This window comes from Carcharhinus amblyrhynchos, chromosome 1, assembly GCF_965287045.1.
Source record: "Carcharhinus amblyrhynchos chromosome 1, sCarAmb.v2.hapA, whole genome shotgun sequence".
Taxonomy (NCBI): Eukaryota; Metazoa; Chordata; class Chondrichthyes; order Carcharhiniformes; family Carcharhinidae; genus Carcharhinus; species Carcharhinus amblyrhynchos.
Genome location: NC_137324.1, coordinates 95,891,413 through 95,908,571, shown reverse-complemented (window position 1 = coordinate 95,908,571; position 17,159 = coordinate 95,891,413). Strand labels below are relative to the sequence as shown.

The following is a 17,159-nucleotide window of genomic DNA, read 5'->3' as shown; positions in this document are numbered from 1 at the left end:
TAGTGATAGCATGGTTTTGTAAGAGGGTGGTCATGCCTCACAAATTTGGTGGAGTTTTTTGAGGAGGTGACAAAAACGGTTGACGAGGGTAGAGCTGTGGATGTTGTCTATATGGATTTTAGTAAAGCGTTTGACAAAGTCCCTCATGGCAGGTTGGTGCAAAAGGTTAAATCTCGTGGGATAAAAGGAGAGGTGGCTAGGTGGGTAGAGAACTGGCTTGGCCACAGAAGACAGAGGGTAGCAGTTGAAGGGTCTTTTCCAGCTGGAGGTCTGTGACCAGTAGTGTTCCGCAGGGCTCTGTACTGGGACCTCTGCTATTTGAGATATATATAAATGATTTAGAAGAAGATGTAGCTGGTGTGATCAGTAAGTTTGCGGACGACACAAAGATTGCTGGACTTGTGGATGGTGATGAACATTGTCAGAGAATACAGCAGGATATAGATGGGCTGGAAAATTGGGCAGAGAAATGGCAGATGGAATTTAATCCAGATAAATGCGAAGTGATTTTGGTAGGACTAATGTAGGGGGGAGCTATACAATAAATGGCAGAACCATCAAAAGTATAGACGCACAGAGGGACCTGGGTGTGCAAGTCCACAGATCCTTGAAGGTGGTGCACAGGTGGAGAAGGTGGTAACGAAGTTATAAGGCATGCTTGCCTTTATAGGATGGGGTATAGAGTATAAAAATTGGAGTCTGATGTTACAGCTGTGTAGAACGTTGATTAGGCCACATTTGGAGTACTATGTCCAGTTCTGGTTGCCCACTACCAGAAGGACGTAGAGGCTTTGGAGAGAGTACAGAGAAGGTTTACCAGGATGTTGCCTGGTATGGTGGGTCTTAGCTTTGAGGAGAGATTGGATAAACTGGGGTTGTTCTCCCTGGAAAGACGGAGAATTAGGGGAGACCTAATAGAGGTGTATAAAATTAAGGGGTATGGATAGGGTAAACAGTGGGAAGCTTTTTCCCAGGTCAGAGGTGACAAACACGAGGGGTCACTGGTTCAAGGTGAGGGGGTTTAACTCAGATATCAGAGGGACGTATTTTCCACAGAGGGTGGTGGGGGCCTGGAATGCACTGCCAAGCAGGGTGGTGGAGACGGACACGCTGGAATCGTTTAAGACTTATCTGGATAGTCACATGAGCAGATTGGGAATGGAGGGATACAGAAGAATGGTCTAGTTGGACCAATGAGCGGCGCAGGCTTGGAGGGCCGAAGGGCCTGTTTCCTGTGCTGTATTGTTCTTTGTTCTTTGACATCCTACTGCATTCCCCAATCATCCCCATCAGCATCACAGAGACAGAGACGCAGTCTCCTGGCTGAGGAGCTGCATTACCTGCCCACACATCTCCTGTCCCCCAATCCAGCACTCCAAACACTCCTTCCTGATGAAACACGACTTAACTGTACTTTTTCATTGCTCATTGTGGTGACCAAATGCAGGTTGGATTATCTGGAATATCTTCATTCACCCCAAGTGTGAGCCCGAATTTCCTGTCACTTGTCATTTTAATTGTCTGTCCCACTCTTTTGGCTTCCTGGTCCTCCGCTTCCTACATTTTTCCAGTGACGCTCAGTGTAAACTCAATGAGGCATTTTTTTACAGCCTTGTGCATTCAACATTGGATTCTTCAATTTCAAATTTTAACCTCTATTCTCATTTTTCTGGACAGCAGTATTGGTTGCCATTTGGGTGATCCCATTCAGCAGGTCAACAGTACACTGGCAATTGTCACAGATAGAAGTAGGTTGCAAATACTAGGCTAGTGTTGCCAAAGGGAGCACATGACTGACATCTCAAAACAGTGCTTTGACGGATTAATGCCATCTCATGGTCCAGCCTCCGCACCCCCTTGTGTCTCAAAAATAATTGCCGCATAGCTTAGCAATATGGTTAGGTGCATTGGCCATGCTAAATTCTCCAACAGTGTACCTAAACAGGTGCTGGATTGTGGCAACTAGGGGATTTTCACAATAACTTCTTTGCAGTATTAATGTAAGCCTACTGTGACATTAATAAATGAACTTTGGGAAACAGCGTGGGGTGGTCCTCCCATTCCGCTGCGCTGATTTTCTTTAAGAGCAGCAGGCCGGGAGATTCAAGCGGCGTCCAATTTGTGTGATCCGTGCTGGGCGTCCAGCCCTGAGCGCATTTCCCAGCTCCGGATTTCCTGCAATAGATATGCAGGGGGCAATTTCCATGCAATTTAAATTTCATTATTAAATTTCATCGCTGGGGTTTACAGTAGCTCCCCACTGATGGGGAGCTGGCTGCCCAGCCTCTCTGGAAGAAAGGGGGGCAATTGATGCCCCCCAGAAGGTTGGGTGTGCTGGGAGGGGTTTTTCCCTGGGTATTGTCACCTTGGCAGTGTCAGCCTGGCCCCTGGCACTGCCCAACAAAGTGCCAATGCCTGGGGCACCTTGGCACTGCCCACAGTACCAAGGTGCCCCCTGGGCATTGGCACCTGTCCACAGATTAGAAGGCGACCAAGCCAAGATCAGAGCTGGAGTAGGCTATGGACACCGGACAGCAGAATGCTGCTGTAGTAGGACCCATTAGAATCCTTTGTGGTTCATACAAGTATTGGGAGTTGGGAATTTTTATGATCCTGTGATCCTGTTCCCACTTGCCCCATTTTGGTGCTGGAGCAGGTCAGAGGTAGAAAGGGACTCAGACAGAGGAGGAAGTTAATGCTGATGTGGGCTCGATTTCATGGACTATCCTCATGGATGAGAACACTGGGGGCGATTCTCCCAAAAAAGTTTTAAGTGTCAATTTTGCATAAAAACTGGAGTAAATCACGTTCTTTTACTCAACAGGAGTTTAAAAAAGAATCTCCCATGGTCTGTGCACTAGCATAAATCCTGATGGAAAACTGGGGACTAGGCCTATCCCTGTGGAAGAGGCTGGCAACAACACATTGAATGGGAAAGTGTGCATGTGCCAATCCATCAGCGCCAAAATCGACACACGCAGTAGCTCCCCTGTCTGCCGGCCTTCCGATTACTGGCCAACCCCACGGTCCCTGCAGCGCCGGCCCTCTGAGTACCCCATTCCTGATCGCTGATGTCCTGGGCACAACTGGGCCAGCCACCTCCCTACCCCCCCCGCACTGCCGTGATTCCCCCACCAGTCCTAGCTGCAAAATGGCAGTGGGCTTCACCCCCTTAGCATTGCCCCATGCCTAGTAGGCAGTGCCAAAGTGCCCCTGGGCATTGGCACTACTCTTTGGGCGGTGCCAAGGTGGTAATACCCAGTGAGTACCCCCCCCCCCCCCCCCCCCGGTGCTCGACCTTCTGGGGGCATGGATTGTCCCCCTTTCTCCTAGTGAGGCTGCACAGCCAGCTCCCCGTTAGTGGGGAGCAACTGTAAACCCCAGCAATGTGAAATTTAATAATGAAATTAAAATTGTATGGAAATTGCCCCCTGCATATCTAATGCAGGAAATCCAGAGCTGGGAAATGCGCTCAGGGCTGGACGCCCAGCACGGATCTCACAAGTTGGATGCTGCTTGAATCTCCCGGCCTGCTGCTTTTTAAAAAAAAATCAGCGCAGCGGAAAAGGAGAATCACCCCATGCTGTTTTTCAAAGTTCATTTATTAATGTCACAAGTAGGCTTACATTAACCCTGCGATGAAGTTATTGTGAAAACCCCCAGTTGCCACAATACGGCGTCTGTTTGAGTACACTGAGGGAGAATTTAGCACTGCCAATGCACCTAATCAGCACATCTTCCGAATTGTGGTAGAAAACCAGAGCACCCGGAGGGAACTGATGCAGACATGGAGAAAAAGTACAGACAGTGACCCAAGCAGGGAATTGAACCTGGGTCTCCCTGGTGCTGTGAGGCAACAGTGCTAAGCACTGCGCCACCGTGCTGTCCAATTGCAACATATAAAGTAATGTGGATTGGTTTTATTACCCATCAACCCACCCACCCTCCCTTTACCTACCTCATGCAATCATCCATGTGTTCACTTTTGGTCCTATTAATAATATTTTACAGTTCCTTCAAATGCCTTTTGAACTAGCCATGAAAGCCATTGTGGGAAAAAACACTGCCTCATCCAAAATACTGCCAACTCTGAGATTCAAGCAGCGTCCAATTTGTGTGATCCTTGCCGGGCGTCCAGCCCCTGAGCGCATTTCCCAGCTCCGGATTTCCTGCATTAGATATGCAGGGGGCAATTTCCATACAATTTAAATTTCATTATTAAATTTCACATTGCTGGGGTTTACAGTGGGTGACGAACAGAAACGCCTCCTATTGCAATATTTCCCAATAAACTATAGAGCAGGAAACAATATTTCCATCTTCAGAGTGTAGTTCTCACAACCTCACTCACCAGACGTAAATCAGGAGACCTTCTTGATGGTGAATGCCTTCAAGAAAGTCATTTGGGGGGAGTGGGGGTGGGGGTTGCGGTCTGAACTGGCCATCTGCAAAGCTAAGCCGGCAACTTTAAACAACAGGCAGCCTGAGGTTGTGGACCTCCCGCTTTCCCCATGCTGGTGAAAATAGATGGTATCAGGAGTAGAAGTGGGACATGCGGCTCTTTTTCCAACCCAGCCTCCATTTTGGTCCAAGTTGGGTCCATGAAAATTGAATCCTCAGTGTCTGTGTGTCCCTTTAAGGAACTCTTCGTCCAAGCAGTACTGAGGAAGTGGCACCAAACATCTTGGATAACAGGGTGGGATTTAATCAGCCTGATGGGTGTTTTGCTCGCTGATGGGAGAATAAGTGGAGAGCTCCTCTCAGTTTCAAGAGGCGGAAACTATGCTATTAAATCTCCAAGCACTGAAGTGGCTGTGGCTGGGACCCCTGTTGACCCCTGCCCATTGAGATCTGGTTGACAGTTCTTTATTGCTACCAGCACCACTGCTGACATTGTACCCCCAACTAAGCAGCTGAAAAAACCTACAGGATTTACCAGGTAACTTTCAGGAAGTGCAGGACAGTGTGCAGCTCCTAGTTAATCCCTGAGCCCCCACGAATTACCCTTTGAGTTAATTGGAGGAGGTTTTGCTGATGTGGGTGGGCTGACGTGGGGCCTCTCTCACGGTTAAGTGGGTCTGGCAGCCTTTGCTGCCCTGCTGTCGTTTTCTTCACCATCTTAAGGACACTTTGCGGACAAATTTTAAGCATAAATATATTCGATTTATTAACCTACTTTGTGCTTTGCATGAGTAATATTATGTGCTCGTGTATTAAGCACGGTATTTGGTTTCTTGTCTGTATTAACTTCTAAGTGAGCTCCTAGAGGAGGAGGTAAGTGATAGTGGCTGACTGGCTGCTAGGTTTCAGGTTGAACTTGCTTCGTGTGACGATACAAGCTAATTGCGTACCAAAGCAAATGCCCTTAGAATTAGCCATGAAAGCTAAGGGGGGAAAAAAAACACTGCCTCATCCAAATACTGCCAGCTCTGACTATGATTCAGAAGACCTATGAGCGCACTAAAAGACTCTCCTGGAACCCATGTTCTGCCCTTTGAGTCTCTTAATTGTGAAATCAGAATCCAGAATAAGTATGATTGGGAGTTTGGTAGCCCTGTACCCCCCCTCCGTGCTGATTACAATGATAGACTGGCTTTGCCATTCCTGAGCCAGATGTAATGTAATTTGTATAGAGGGTTAAAATGAAACGAGTGCGTGGAGAGATGGTAGCCTTCCCCATGGATTTTTCAACTACAGCACTGAGGCAAAGCTGTCCTTCTGTAATTAAATATGAAGTAGCTCAAAAATAATTAAGACAGTATGAGTCGGATTTTCCTACCCGCCCAAGTTGTAGTTTACGCTGGTGGTGTCCATCATCATTTATTGTTGGGAATCATTGCTGGAGCTCAGAGAGCAAACTGGTTTGCTATTTACATTTTTTTGCCTCCTTTTTGCATTTTTCTGTGGTACTGTTACTGACAAGGGATGTGAAGTGACGAGGAAATTCTAACCGTACTAAGTACGAGCAACTACTTGAGCGGGAGTGGAACCTAGTTTAGGTGACATAAATGCAATTGACCAGATGTTTTCTCATTTGAACTGGGTGAAAAATACTTAGTGCAAGTTCCAAGTTCCTACTACGTACTGAGAGAAAAGAACCCTGCAATTCCTGAAACACACTGGGAGAGCATTTTAACGTTAATGGCCTGGATCTTCTGCAGGGTGGCAATCTTAATCAGATTGCTGATTCACTCAAACTAATTTTCCACTTCTCAATGCTGCTTTGCATTTGCCAGGTTTTCCAGGCCCGACTTGTATGAAATGTGAAGCACAGTGTAGCTCGAAGAATTCTATCTCAGCACAGTAGCCTTGCAAAAAATAAGACATGCTTTTTATGGCTCTAGTTGCTGTGTGTTGAGTTTAAAAAGCCCAGCACAAATGTTAGTAAATGGGAAATGGGTGAGTGGATGAATGGGTAGTTTGGGTGAGATTAGTAGTGGGGTAAATGGGTGCGGTGGCAGGTAGATGAGGTTGGTGAGTGGGTGGGAGTAGTCAGGTCAGGACACATAGTTTGGGGAGGGAGCAGGGAGTACGAGGAGTAGATCGGTTCTGGAGTTACCCATGAGTTAGATTAGGTTTCTTCTGTCTTACATTTCCTGGATGACTATCAAGATAAGTTATCAGAGAGAATTACCCTCTGACTTAATCAGAGGAGGTTTTGCTGATGTGAGTGGGCTGATGTATGGTCACTCTCACGATTGAGGGGGTCCAGCAGCCTTTTTTTCACCGCAGGTCCTGGGAAATGGTGGAATTGCCCATTGGAAGTTGAAACATCCCAGGCAATTCCCACAGAGGTCAGCACGTTGGCACATTTGTGGGATTTCAATGAGCAACTGGGATAGTACATCTGATCTCTGACAACTCGGAGGCCAGAGGATCTGGACTAGTGTTTTAATTTGCTCCTTGAAGGAGCAAAGCTACAAACACTTGCTCAATGAAAAAGATTCATTGTATTTAAACTAGTCAGTGTTTTATATCTGAAGTTCATGAGAAGGTTTAACCGTATAATATCTGCTTTGTGTTTTCTATTGCACCTTTTTTGTGGTTGCAGCTAAACTAATTTACAATTGAATGTTGTATCTACTGCTTTAAAGAAAGGAAGGGTATCCAGTTCAGTGAGATGGCTCACAATCATTGCTGCAAGAACATACCAGTAGGTTGAATACCCACTCCATTCATGTCGGCTTCAACTGGAACAGGTTAGCTGGCACATAATGAAAGCAGAACAGCACATGGTTACTAGTAATCTGAGGGAATTGAACTGTATCCATTACTATTGTAACACAAGATGTTGCCCCAGATTTTCAAATCTTGATCAGCTTTTAAAGTTGTATTGCTACACTGGAAACAAAATGATATTTGGTGTTTGTAAATATTTGTTATTACAGGTGCCTGGATTGCATATGCATCCTCTGAAATAACAGATTTATGTCATTACATTTCCAATGAAGAGATCCTTTTCTGTTTCTGAAGGAATTTGCACAAAGGCATTTACTATAGCAATATTCAGCTATTTAGGCTATCCACCAAAGTTTACATGTCTCTTTGTCTGTTCAAAAAAGAACCCTGGATCATCTCTGTCAGTTTTGACATTCAATATTGCAAACCATTCTCCTTCTAAAATGCTTGCCTGGATGAATTCGAGAGAGAGATGCTTCTAAAAAGACTTGCAATGAAAAGTGTCTCCAATAATAAAGCTGTGTATTATGAGTGTATATTAAAATAATAAATTGCCACATTGTAATTGCAACCTGCTGACAGTGGTGATGTCCCAGTACCTCAGCTTCCTAGAGCAACCAACCCTTCTGTATCATTGCTTCTCAAATTACTGTACATTTTGTTAAAGTATGATATAAAAATAAAGGCAGACTGTATGGCTTTAAAATAACGATGGAATTATCCTGCATACTCTGTCCAGTTATTCCTATACTAATCCCTCTGTTACCTAAAGGCCACACTTGATCTTCACAATATCACAGACAATCAATTAGGATTAAAAAGTACATTTGCTGATACCCACATTCTAACACTGGAAGGGAGCTGTAGAAAAATATGGTGCTAACTCTTTAAATGGTGGTTTCGCATTTGTGTGAAAATCATTAAATAATTTTATAAAAGGATTTGTATATCTTCAGTCTGATTTTTGGTGACTAGCCCAGATATGTTCTGTAGTTTAATAACTAATGTGAAGGTTTGGAGTTTCCAAAAGTTGGAATTAATAATTATCGGTTTTCCAGAAGAAGGTACGTTACATTATACAGAATAATCTTACTTGTGGAGTATGTAATTCAAGCTCATCAATTTAATAAAGGAAATTAGGAATAATCCTTGAAGACTATTTTATTTTTAATAACACAATTTGAAATAGTTTCAAAGTTAACAGGCTATTTTGGCCATGACTCTGTTTGTAACCTCCTTGAGTGGGGGTTCTGTACTCTTGTTGTACAACATGATTTTCTATTGACGTATACAGAATAAAATGTGAATTTTATTTTTAGACAGCTTTTTCTGATTTTATCCTTGTTATTCTTGTTGAAGAGAAGTCCTTACATTTTGTTTCTAGTTCTGTTTCGTATACAAAACAAAATCCAACTCTTCTTTCCTTCCTCTGATCCACCAAGTTGGAATCTTGGAAGAGTGTATAATGATATATGGCATTGACACCTTCAGTGTGGAGAGGAGATAATGTTTCAAGCAAAATTTACTGATTGCTTTTGTAGCCAGGGTAGTTTGATTAGATCCAGTGGTGCAAAAGAGCTCATTTGTTTTACAAAAGAATTCTGTTTGGAAAAGAAGATTCTTTCTCTGGTATCTGTTTAGTCTGCAATTGAAATACTCAGAATAGTAGGATCTAATTATACAATTCATTCCAAGTCTATTATAGACAGATACTGAGTTTGCAAAAAAAATTACAAAGACATTTTAAAAAGCCAAAACTCTAGCATTTTGCACTATTTCTAGAATAGGAATTATTTTTAAAAAAATGCTAAATGAATGAAAATGTTGAAGGTAAAAGAACCACAAAAGAACAGGCACTAACTGAAAGTTTGCCACAATACAGGGAAGAAGGACCCTGAGCACACTTGCCCACCTTCCTCATTCTTTCCCATTGCAATTGTCAGGAAAATATTCTGATCTGCAATGTGTAATCAAACCAGTTGCCCAAATGCATTAAAGTATATCACAGTGGTACCAAATGTAAAGTGGTTCAACTGCTGTCTATTCTCAAAGTCATCATTATTTTCTAGAATGCTGTTGCCATGCTATGATGCTTCTGCAACATTTCCTGCACAGCATCTAGATAATGAAGATTCAGCTGAGTCATACACAAAGGAAATGTGAGAAGACTCGTTCTCCTTCAGTTAAGAACCACAAGCTTATTAACTGCATTGTTCCATGTCATGAGGCACTGTAGAGCTCAGTATGGACTTTGTAAGCCCGTTGATCCATTGCTGTCACAGTAAGGTGTAATTAAAAACTTAAGATTCATGAAATATTAATGATGTCTTTTGACACAGTAAATCAATCAGGCACAACACAATAGTCGTATCAAGTCGCAATGATTCCATTCTGAACTACTTGGAAAGACACAAATTTGTACTTTACTAAAGACGTACATTGTCTTTATTGAATATTTCATATTACAACTCCATGAGTGAAGATACTCATGTGAGACTAATCATCTTGATTAATTTACACATTGGAACATAATGAATTCTATTGAAATATTTTTATAGCTTGTGTAAATAGATCAACAGCTTGTGTAAAATTAGTAAGTGAACTTGTTACTCAATCCAAAAGAAGCAAAAAGAAAAATGTCAACTTAGGACCATGTGTTTATTTTGACTTCAAAGGCTTGTTTCAGTTTTCTGTCAGTTAGCGTATGGTGTTTTATGTGACAGTGTACCCCATGCCTCTGCTCCCTTTAGTATACTTGTACAACTTTTATACTGGACTACTGGGACACAAGCAATCTCCACTTTTTTCTGGAATGTATTTTGCTGTTTTTCTTTCTTAGAAATTGGGGGCGGAATGCTCCCAAAGGATTTCTAAGTGTCATAACGGTGAGAAAGCAGGAGTGATCAGTGCCAGTCCCTCACCCATGCTCTGCACCTCTATCATCCGCACTCAGTCAGAGAGCCTGGTTTCAGAGCACTCTGTCGCTATTTCACAAGGGTGGCCTGATCATGCAGTGAGTAGGAGACCTGATGGGCACTGCCCAGCCACGCCCCCAACCACAATGGCCTCTGAACCCCTGACGTGGCCTTGCGCTAGTGTGGATCAGTAGTGATTCTCACCTTTTATTTCACCGTGCCCGTAGGCTGGAGGATTGCCATCCTCAAATTAGCATTCCACCCAGTCCACCCAGATAAAAAGCGACAGTTCTTTGACTCCATTAAACAGATGTTTTTGGCATTCCCACAGAACACTGAAACTATTTATAGGTACCCTATGGGATGTATTGGGAGGCACCATGTACAATATTGCATTGCATTCTGAACGTATAGAAAGCAAGATAGAGGAGTGTTGTCTGGCTAGAGGCTAACATTCCTTTGATGGAACTGGCCAAACCTGGTATGGTGGAAGGTCTTAATGCAGAAAGGCTGAGGGACTTGAGAGAAGAAGGTTAAGAGGTGACTTAATAGAGGCATATAAGATGATCAGAGGATTAGATAGAGTCTTTTTCCTCGGATGGAGATGGCTAGTATGAGGGGACATAGCTTTAAATTGAGGGGTATAGATATAGGACAGATGTCAGAGGTAGGTTCTTTACTCAGAGTAGTAAGGGTGTGGAATGCCCTGCCTGCAACAGTAGTGGACTTGCCAACTTTAAGGGCATTTAAATGGTCATTGGATAAGCATATGGATGATATTGGAATAGTGTAGGTTAGATGGGCTTTAGATTGGTTCCACAGGTCAACGCATCATCAAGGGCCGAAGGGCCTGTACTGCACTGTGATGTTCTATGTAAGTGGTTCACTTTCATCAGTTATGTGAGAGATTTGAGCAAGAAAATTCGATGCACTAAAAGCTGCTTGAGGTAAAACCCAACAGATGCTAGATGATCAAGGGTAGGAGTCTTAGCAGTGTTCAGGAGCAGAAGGATCTTGGGGTCTGGGTCTATAGGACGCTGAAATCGGCCTCGCAGGTGGAGGATGTGGTCAAGAAGGCGTATGGTGTACTGGCCATTAATCGAGGGATTGAGTTTAGGAGTCGGGAGGTAATGCTGCAACTTTATAAGACCCTTGTCAGACCCCACTTGGAGTACTGTGCACAGTTCTGGTCGCCTCACTACAAGAAGTACGTGGAGGCTGTTGAGAGGGTACAGAGGAGATTTATAAGGATGTTGCCTGGATTTGGAGGCATGCCTTATGAAGATAGGTTGAGGGAGCTAGGTCTGTTCCTGGAGAGACGAGGGTTGAGAGGTGACCTGATAGAGGTTTATAAAATGTTGAGAGGAATAGTTAGGGTGGGTTCTCGGAGGCTATTTCCCAGGGATGAAATGGTCGCTACAAGAGGACACAGGTTTAAGGTGCTGGGAAGCAAGTACAGAGAAGATGTTAGGGGTAAGTTTTTCACTCAGAGGGTGGTGAGTGAGTGGAATCAGCTGCCGTCAGTCGTGGTAGAGGCGAACTCACTGGGGGCTTTTAAAAGACTTCTGGATGAGTATATGGGATTCAATGGGTTTGGGAGTTACAGATAGTTCTATGGCTTGGTAGGTATGGATGTGATTGGCGCAACTTGTAGGCCGAAGGGCCTATTTGTGCTGTAGTGTTCTATGTTCTATGATGTGCCAATGCCTATTGGTTACAATTTGTCAGAATATCCAGATATCCTTTGAAGCTTAGAGAATTCTAGGGGCATGTATGAAGAGATCAAAAAGCCAATAGGCTCATCAGCAAATGAAAATGGCTGCATTGAAAACGAAGGCTAGGGAAGCAATGAGTTTGAGATTCGCAGCAGCCTCCGGGTGAAAAAGTCTTTCCTCCGATCTCTGTCCTTTTACTTTAAATCTATGCTCCCTGGATATTGATCTCTCAGCTGAGGGGAAGAGTTTCTATGTCTCATATACTTCAATCAGGTCCTTCCCTCAGCCTTCTCTGCTCTAAGGAAGACAACCCCAGCCTAACCAGCCTCTTAGCTGTAATGCTCCAAACCAGGCAACATCCTGGTCATCTACAGAGAGCGTCAGAGGGAGAGGTACTGGTATTGTCACTGAATTAGTAACCCCGAGATCTAGAGTAATGCTCTGAGGAATTGGTTTTGAATTCTACCATAGCAGATGGTGAAATTCAAATTTGATAAAAATCTGGAACTAAAAGTCTAATGATTGACAGTGGTTTTATGGTAGTTGTTATAACAACACATCTGGTTCACTACTGCCCTTTGGGAAGGAAAGCTGCCGTCCTTACCCTGTCTGGCCTACATGTGACTCCAGATCCCACAACAATGTGGTTGACTCTCAAATGCCCTCTGAAAACAGCCAAGCAATTTAATTCAAGGGCAATTTGGGATGGGCAATAAATGCTAGCCCGGCTGGCGACACCCACATCCCATAGTGAATTAAAAAAACTTAGCAGAAGGATGGAAAGCTTGTTCGTACTTGTTTATCCAAGATCCAAGGCAAAAATATGTTAAGTCTTTATCAGAGAATTGCTGTTTACAAGCCATGTGTCATTACCATTCTATATTGAGGAATTCCTTCAGATTCTTTCATACCAGAAGTGTTTGGTTTGACCATCAGCATCATGAAGACATATGTCATTGTCTGGGATGTTTTACTGCCATCTAGCAGCATTATCAACGTGTAGGTAGCTTCTGCTTTACATATCTGGGCTCCACGATCACCAACAATCCTCTCTTGCTGCTGAAATTAACACAGGCTTTGCAAAAGCTGCAGCTGATATGTATTAGCTAAGTAAGAGTGTGACTGAGACCTGACAGAGAACACCAAGCTGCAAGTCTAATAAGCCTATATCCTCAGCACACTGCTTCTCTACAGTGGTAAGACCTGATGCTAGGCAGGAGAAAAGGACTCGACATTTCCACTTTTTTGCTGTCTCAGATAATCCTCTGCATTTATTGGAAAGACAAGGTCCCCAACTTAATGGTCTTGGAGCATGCTGATTCCATCAACATATACTCATTGCTAAGGAAACAGCATTTCTGATTTAATTTATTATTGTCACATGTATTAGTATACAGTGAAAAGTATTGTTTCTTGTGTGCTATACAGACAAAGCATACTGTTCATAGAAAAGGAAAAGAGAGAGTGCTACAGTCATAGCTAGGGTGTAGAGAAAGTGCAAGGTAAGTCCATTCAAAAGTCTGGTGGCAGCAGGGAAGAAGCTGTTCTTGAGTGGGTATGTGACCTCAGACTTTTGTATCTTTTTCCTGATGGAAGAGAATATATCTGAGGTGCATGGGGTCCATAATTATGCTGGCTGCTTTTCCAAGGCAGTGGGAAGTGTAGACAGGGTCAGTGGCTGGGAGGCTGGTTTGCATGGACTGGGTTTCATTGATGGCCATAAAACATTAGACAGGGGTCGTGGGTAGAGAGGTGGACTGGTGGTGTTGAGATGGCGGCGCGGGCTCGTTGGGCCGAAGGGCCTGTTTCCCGGGCTGATTTTGTTCTTTGTTCTTTGTTTTGTCATTTCTTGCAGTCTTGGGCAGAGCAGGAGCTGCGATACACCCAGAAAGAATGCTTTCTTTGGTGCATCTATAAAGGTTGGTGAAAGTCGTAGCTGACATGCCTAATTTCCCTAGTCTTTTGAGAAGAGAGGTGTTGGTGGGCTTTCTTAACTATCGTGTTGGCATGGGGGGACCAGGATAGGTAGTTGGTGATCTGGACACCTAAAAACTTGAAGCCCGCGACCATTTCTACTTCATCCTATTGATATAGACGGGCATGTTCTCCTCTATGCTTCCTGAACTTGATGACAATCTCCTTCGTTTTGTTGATATTGAGGGAGAGATTATTGTCGTCACACCCGGTCACCAGATTCTCTATCTCATTCATCTGCACTGACTTAGCCACATTTGTCAGATGCACGATGGCTGTGGACATCCTGAACCATGAACTGGTCATTGAGCCACAACTCCTGGATATCCATATCTTTGCCACAAGGCGTTCTATGTTCCAGTAGCTAGGGGATGATGAAATGGTAATTGTGTTAGCATAAAGTGTAATTCTAGGGATATTAAAGTGTCTCCTGCCAACTGGAAAAAAAAATACAAGTCAATATTTCCTTGTACAGTCTGAACCTATATGGTGTGCTGATTTGCATAGTCAGGTGCATTCATCATGATATCATTTCCACAAATACCTTAGTAAACAAGGAAAGCCAGGTCGATAGTGCAGCTAATGTGAACATACTTCACGTTTAGGTCACAAATTTATTCAAAGCGCCATTAACTTTAAAGAAAAATACAAAACACTGGAGACTTACGACTGTGCTGAAATTGAATATTGAGTGAAAAGTCAACCACAGGTTTCTAACGTGATTTGACGCTATGGATTCTTGCACATGCCTGTTGCTTAATGTGCAGTTTATTGTGTTCTTTCAGTGCCAGGGTTTGTGGGTGCTAAGAACAGTCCATCATTTATCATGTTAGCTTAGTACTAATTTTAAAACCAGTTAGATGAAGTTTATTGCATTGCATACTTTTTCAATTTGTATAGGCTGCATTTTTAACACTCCTGCAAAGCAAAACTTTTCTGCCTGAATTCCACAGTTGGTGTGAATGCAGCTTTGGATACTTTTTTTGCTTCAGCTTTCGCCCACATCACTCCAACCAACAATCAAACATTATTCCTTTCCTCTCGTGAATGCAATGCAATTTCACAAAGACTGGCAGACCTCTAGTATGACTGATTAAATAATCTAGTGTGATGACCAGGTAATAAGTGTCGGCAGATCAGTCTGCTATGGAGAATGTTAAAGCAGTCTGCTACGGAGAATGTTAAAGCTTTCTCTCATACCGTATTTACGCTGCAAATTTTCCATGCAAACAATGCTAGTTTGCAATCAGAAATTGAATCTTTGATTGACTTCTTTCGTTTTACGCTCTCCCTAAACTTCTCAAGCACAATTACAGTACCCGCATTGCTGGCCTGACTGAGATCTTTCAACTTCGTAAAGACCGGAATTTAACATAGGATCTTCTCCTGCATTGTATGACTTAATTCTACGCTAGACAATGTACAATAACTTCCGTTTGGAGCATTAGCAATGGATATTTTTAATACACTTGGCTATATTAGAAGGAATATTAAAAAAGGAACATTATAGTTAAAATGTATTCTGTTTCGACTGCAGAATATGAATTGTTCAGAGAAAACATTAATAGCTGTTTAGAAAATACGTTGCAGACAGCCAAAGTTGTCTTTCCATACGGACTATCAACTACCCTACCTTCTGCGGAAGTAATTTTTAATATGAAATCTTAAATAATCTATGAATTTGAGATATTCATCCTGCTAGCTAAGGGATGAGACATTTTAATAGTTTCTGGTGCCACTTTTCATAAAACTGAACTTGCTGCAAGACTCCATAAGCTGCTGAATAGATTCTTTTATGATATTTGTGTGCATAAATTCAGCAGCCTTACTCGTGTGTGTGTGTGTGTGTGTGTGTGTGTGTGTGTGTGTTTGTTTTCCTCATTGTCCTGTTTTTAAATTATTCCACAGAGTTTGCAGGTGGCGGCCTTTCTGTTTCTGCTCCACAGTCTGTGTGCACCTTGTGGTGGGCTTCTTTGTTTTGTGGCTGGCCTTTGGTTTTGCAATCTGTATTTTCCTCTTCCATTTTTAGGACTTTGAGGTGAAACATTCCAAACATACCGATGCCTGAGGTGTAACCATTGGTTTGTTTGTTCATAAAACATAAATGATGGAGCAACTAAAATGTTGCATTTTATAGTAAAGGATGACAAGGGTTGAATTTCAGCAGCACAAAATGAAATTAAATGTTAACTTGAACTTGATTTGTTTAAATCTTTGTCATTTTAAAAAAAAACTTTAAATGGGGTTTGTCGCAGTGCTGCTCAGACCTCTTGAGTTGTGGTTATAAGAACGAGTGCGTTACTCCCAAGTATGGCTTAACTATGACATTATACAACTCCAGAAAGACCCAAGCATGCAATTACCACCTTGGAAGTTAATTCTCTCCAGATGAAACCACTATTAAATTGTTTTTCAGACCTTAGCTGGCTCTTTTGAGTTTATTCTCTGTCCACACATCATCTGCAAATTTTACCATGCATCACTTAAGACTACAAATTCAGTTGTCTTATGTATCGAGAAATAAAAATATATAGCAGCAGCTCAGATTCACTGGTCACTACCTTCATTTTGGCCTTTACACCTACTTCCATCCTTTTGTTTAACCAACTACTAATCTTTAGTCTTACCAACAGCTTGAAGTTTAACTACTTCACTTTTTTTATTAGATTTGCTCAAGTAACATTTCCAAAGCAATTTACCTACTTTAGCCTCAAAATTAAAATTTTTCGTTTTTCTCATTTTGTTTGCCTGCAGTTCATCAAAGAAGATATGAAAGACAAAGATCCTACCAGTAAAGGCAATACATTCCATAAAGAAGACAAACACATCACAGTGAGAGATCTGTGGAACCACTGGAAGAATTCACAAGGTAGGCCCCGATAGTGGCTATTCAGAATAATAGGAGCAGCTGCTGAGTGAGGGTGTGCTGTGTAACTTAATGTTAATCAGGTAGATTGGCCGTATAAAACATGTCTGCAATCTTTGCAATGCTCTAAGCTTAACTGTTTCATGTATTCAGCTCCTAATGTAGATGTGAACTGATTGTGTGACTAGTCATCTAAACAGTGGGCTTTTACTGAAGAGTTAGTGACTTCAGATGGCTTTCAGTTAAACATGAGTGCTAATTGCCATTTGCCACTTTGATTCCTGAATAAAAATGAAAGCTTAGTTTATTTATTAGTGTCATAAATAGGCTTACATTAACACTGCAATGAAGTTACTGTGAAAATCCCCTTGTCGCCACTCTGATTCCTGTTTGGGTTCACTGAGGGAGAACATAGCATGGCCCCTACACCTAACCAAATGTCTTTTCGACTGTGGAAGGCAACTGGAGCACCCAGAGAAAACCCATGCAGACAGTGACCCAACCTGGGTC

General features: G+C 42.6%; 1 protein-coding gene across 2 annotated transcripts in view; it reads left to right on the top strand.

The window, feature by feature from the left end:
• The window catches only part of stim2b (stromal interaction molecule 2b), a 128,618-nt gene that overhangs the window by 66,954 nt on the left and 44,505 nt on the right, over nt 1-17,159 (top strand). For both annotated transcript variants that reach the window (XM_080189133.1, XM_080189143.1), the window contains one exon: nt 16,538-16,652. In XM_080189133.1, the coding sequence (XP_080045259.1) occupies nt 16,538-16,652 (115 nt within the window). The remainder of the gene's footprint in view (nt 1-16,537; nt 16,653-17,159) is intronic.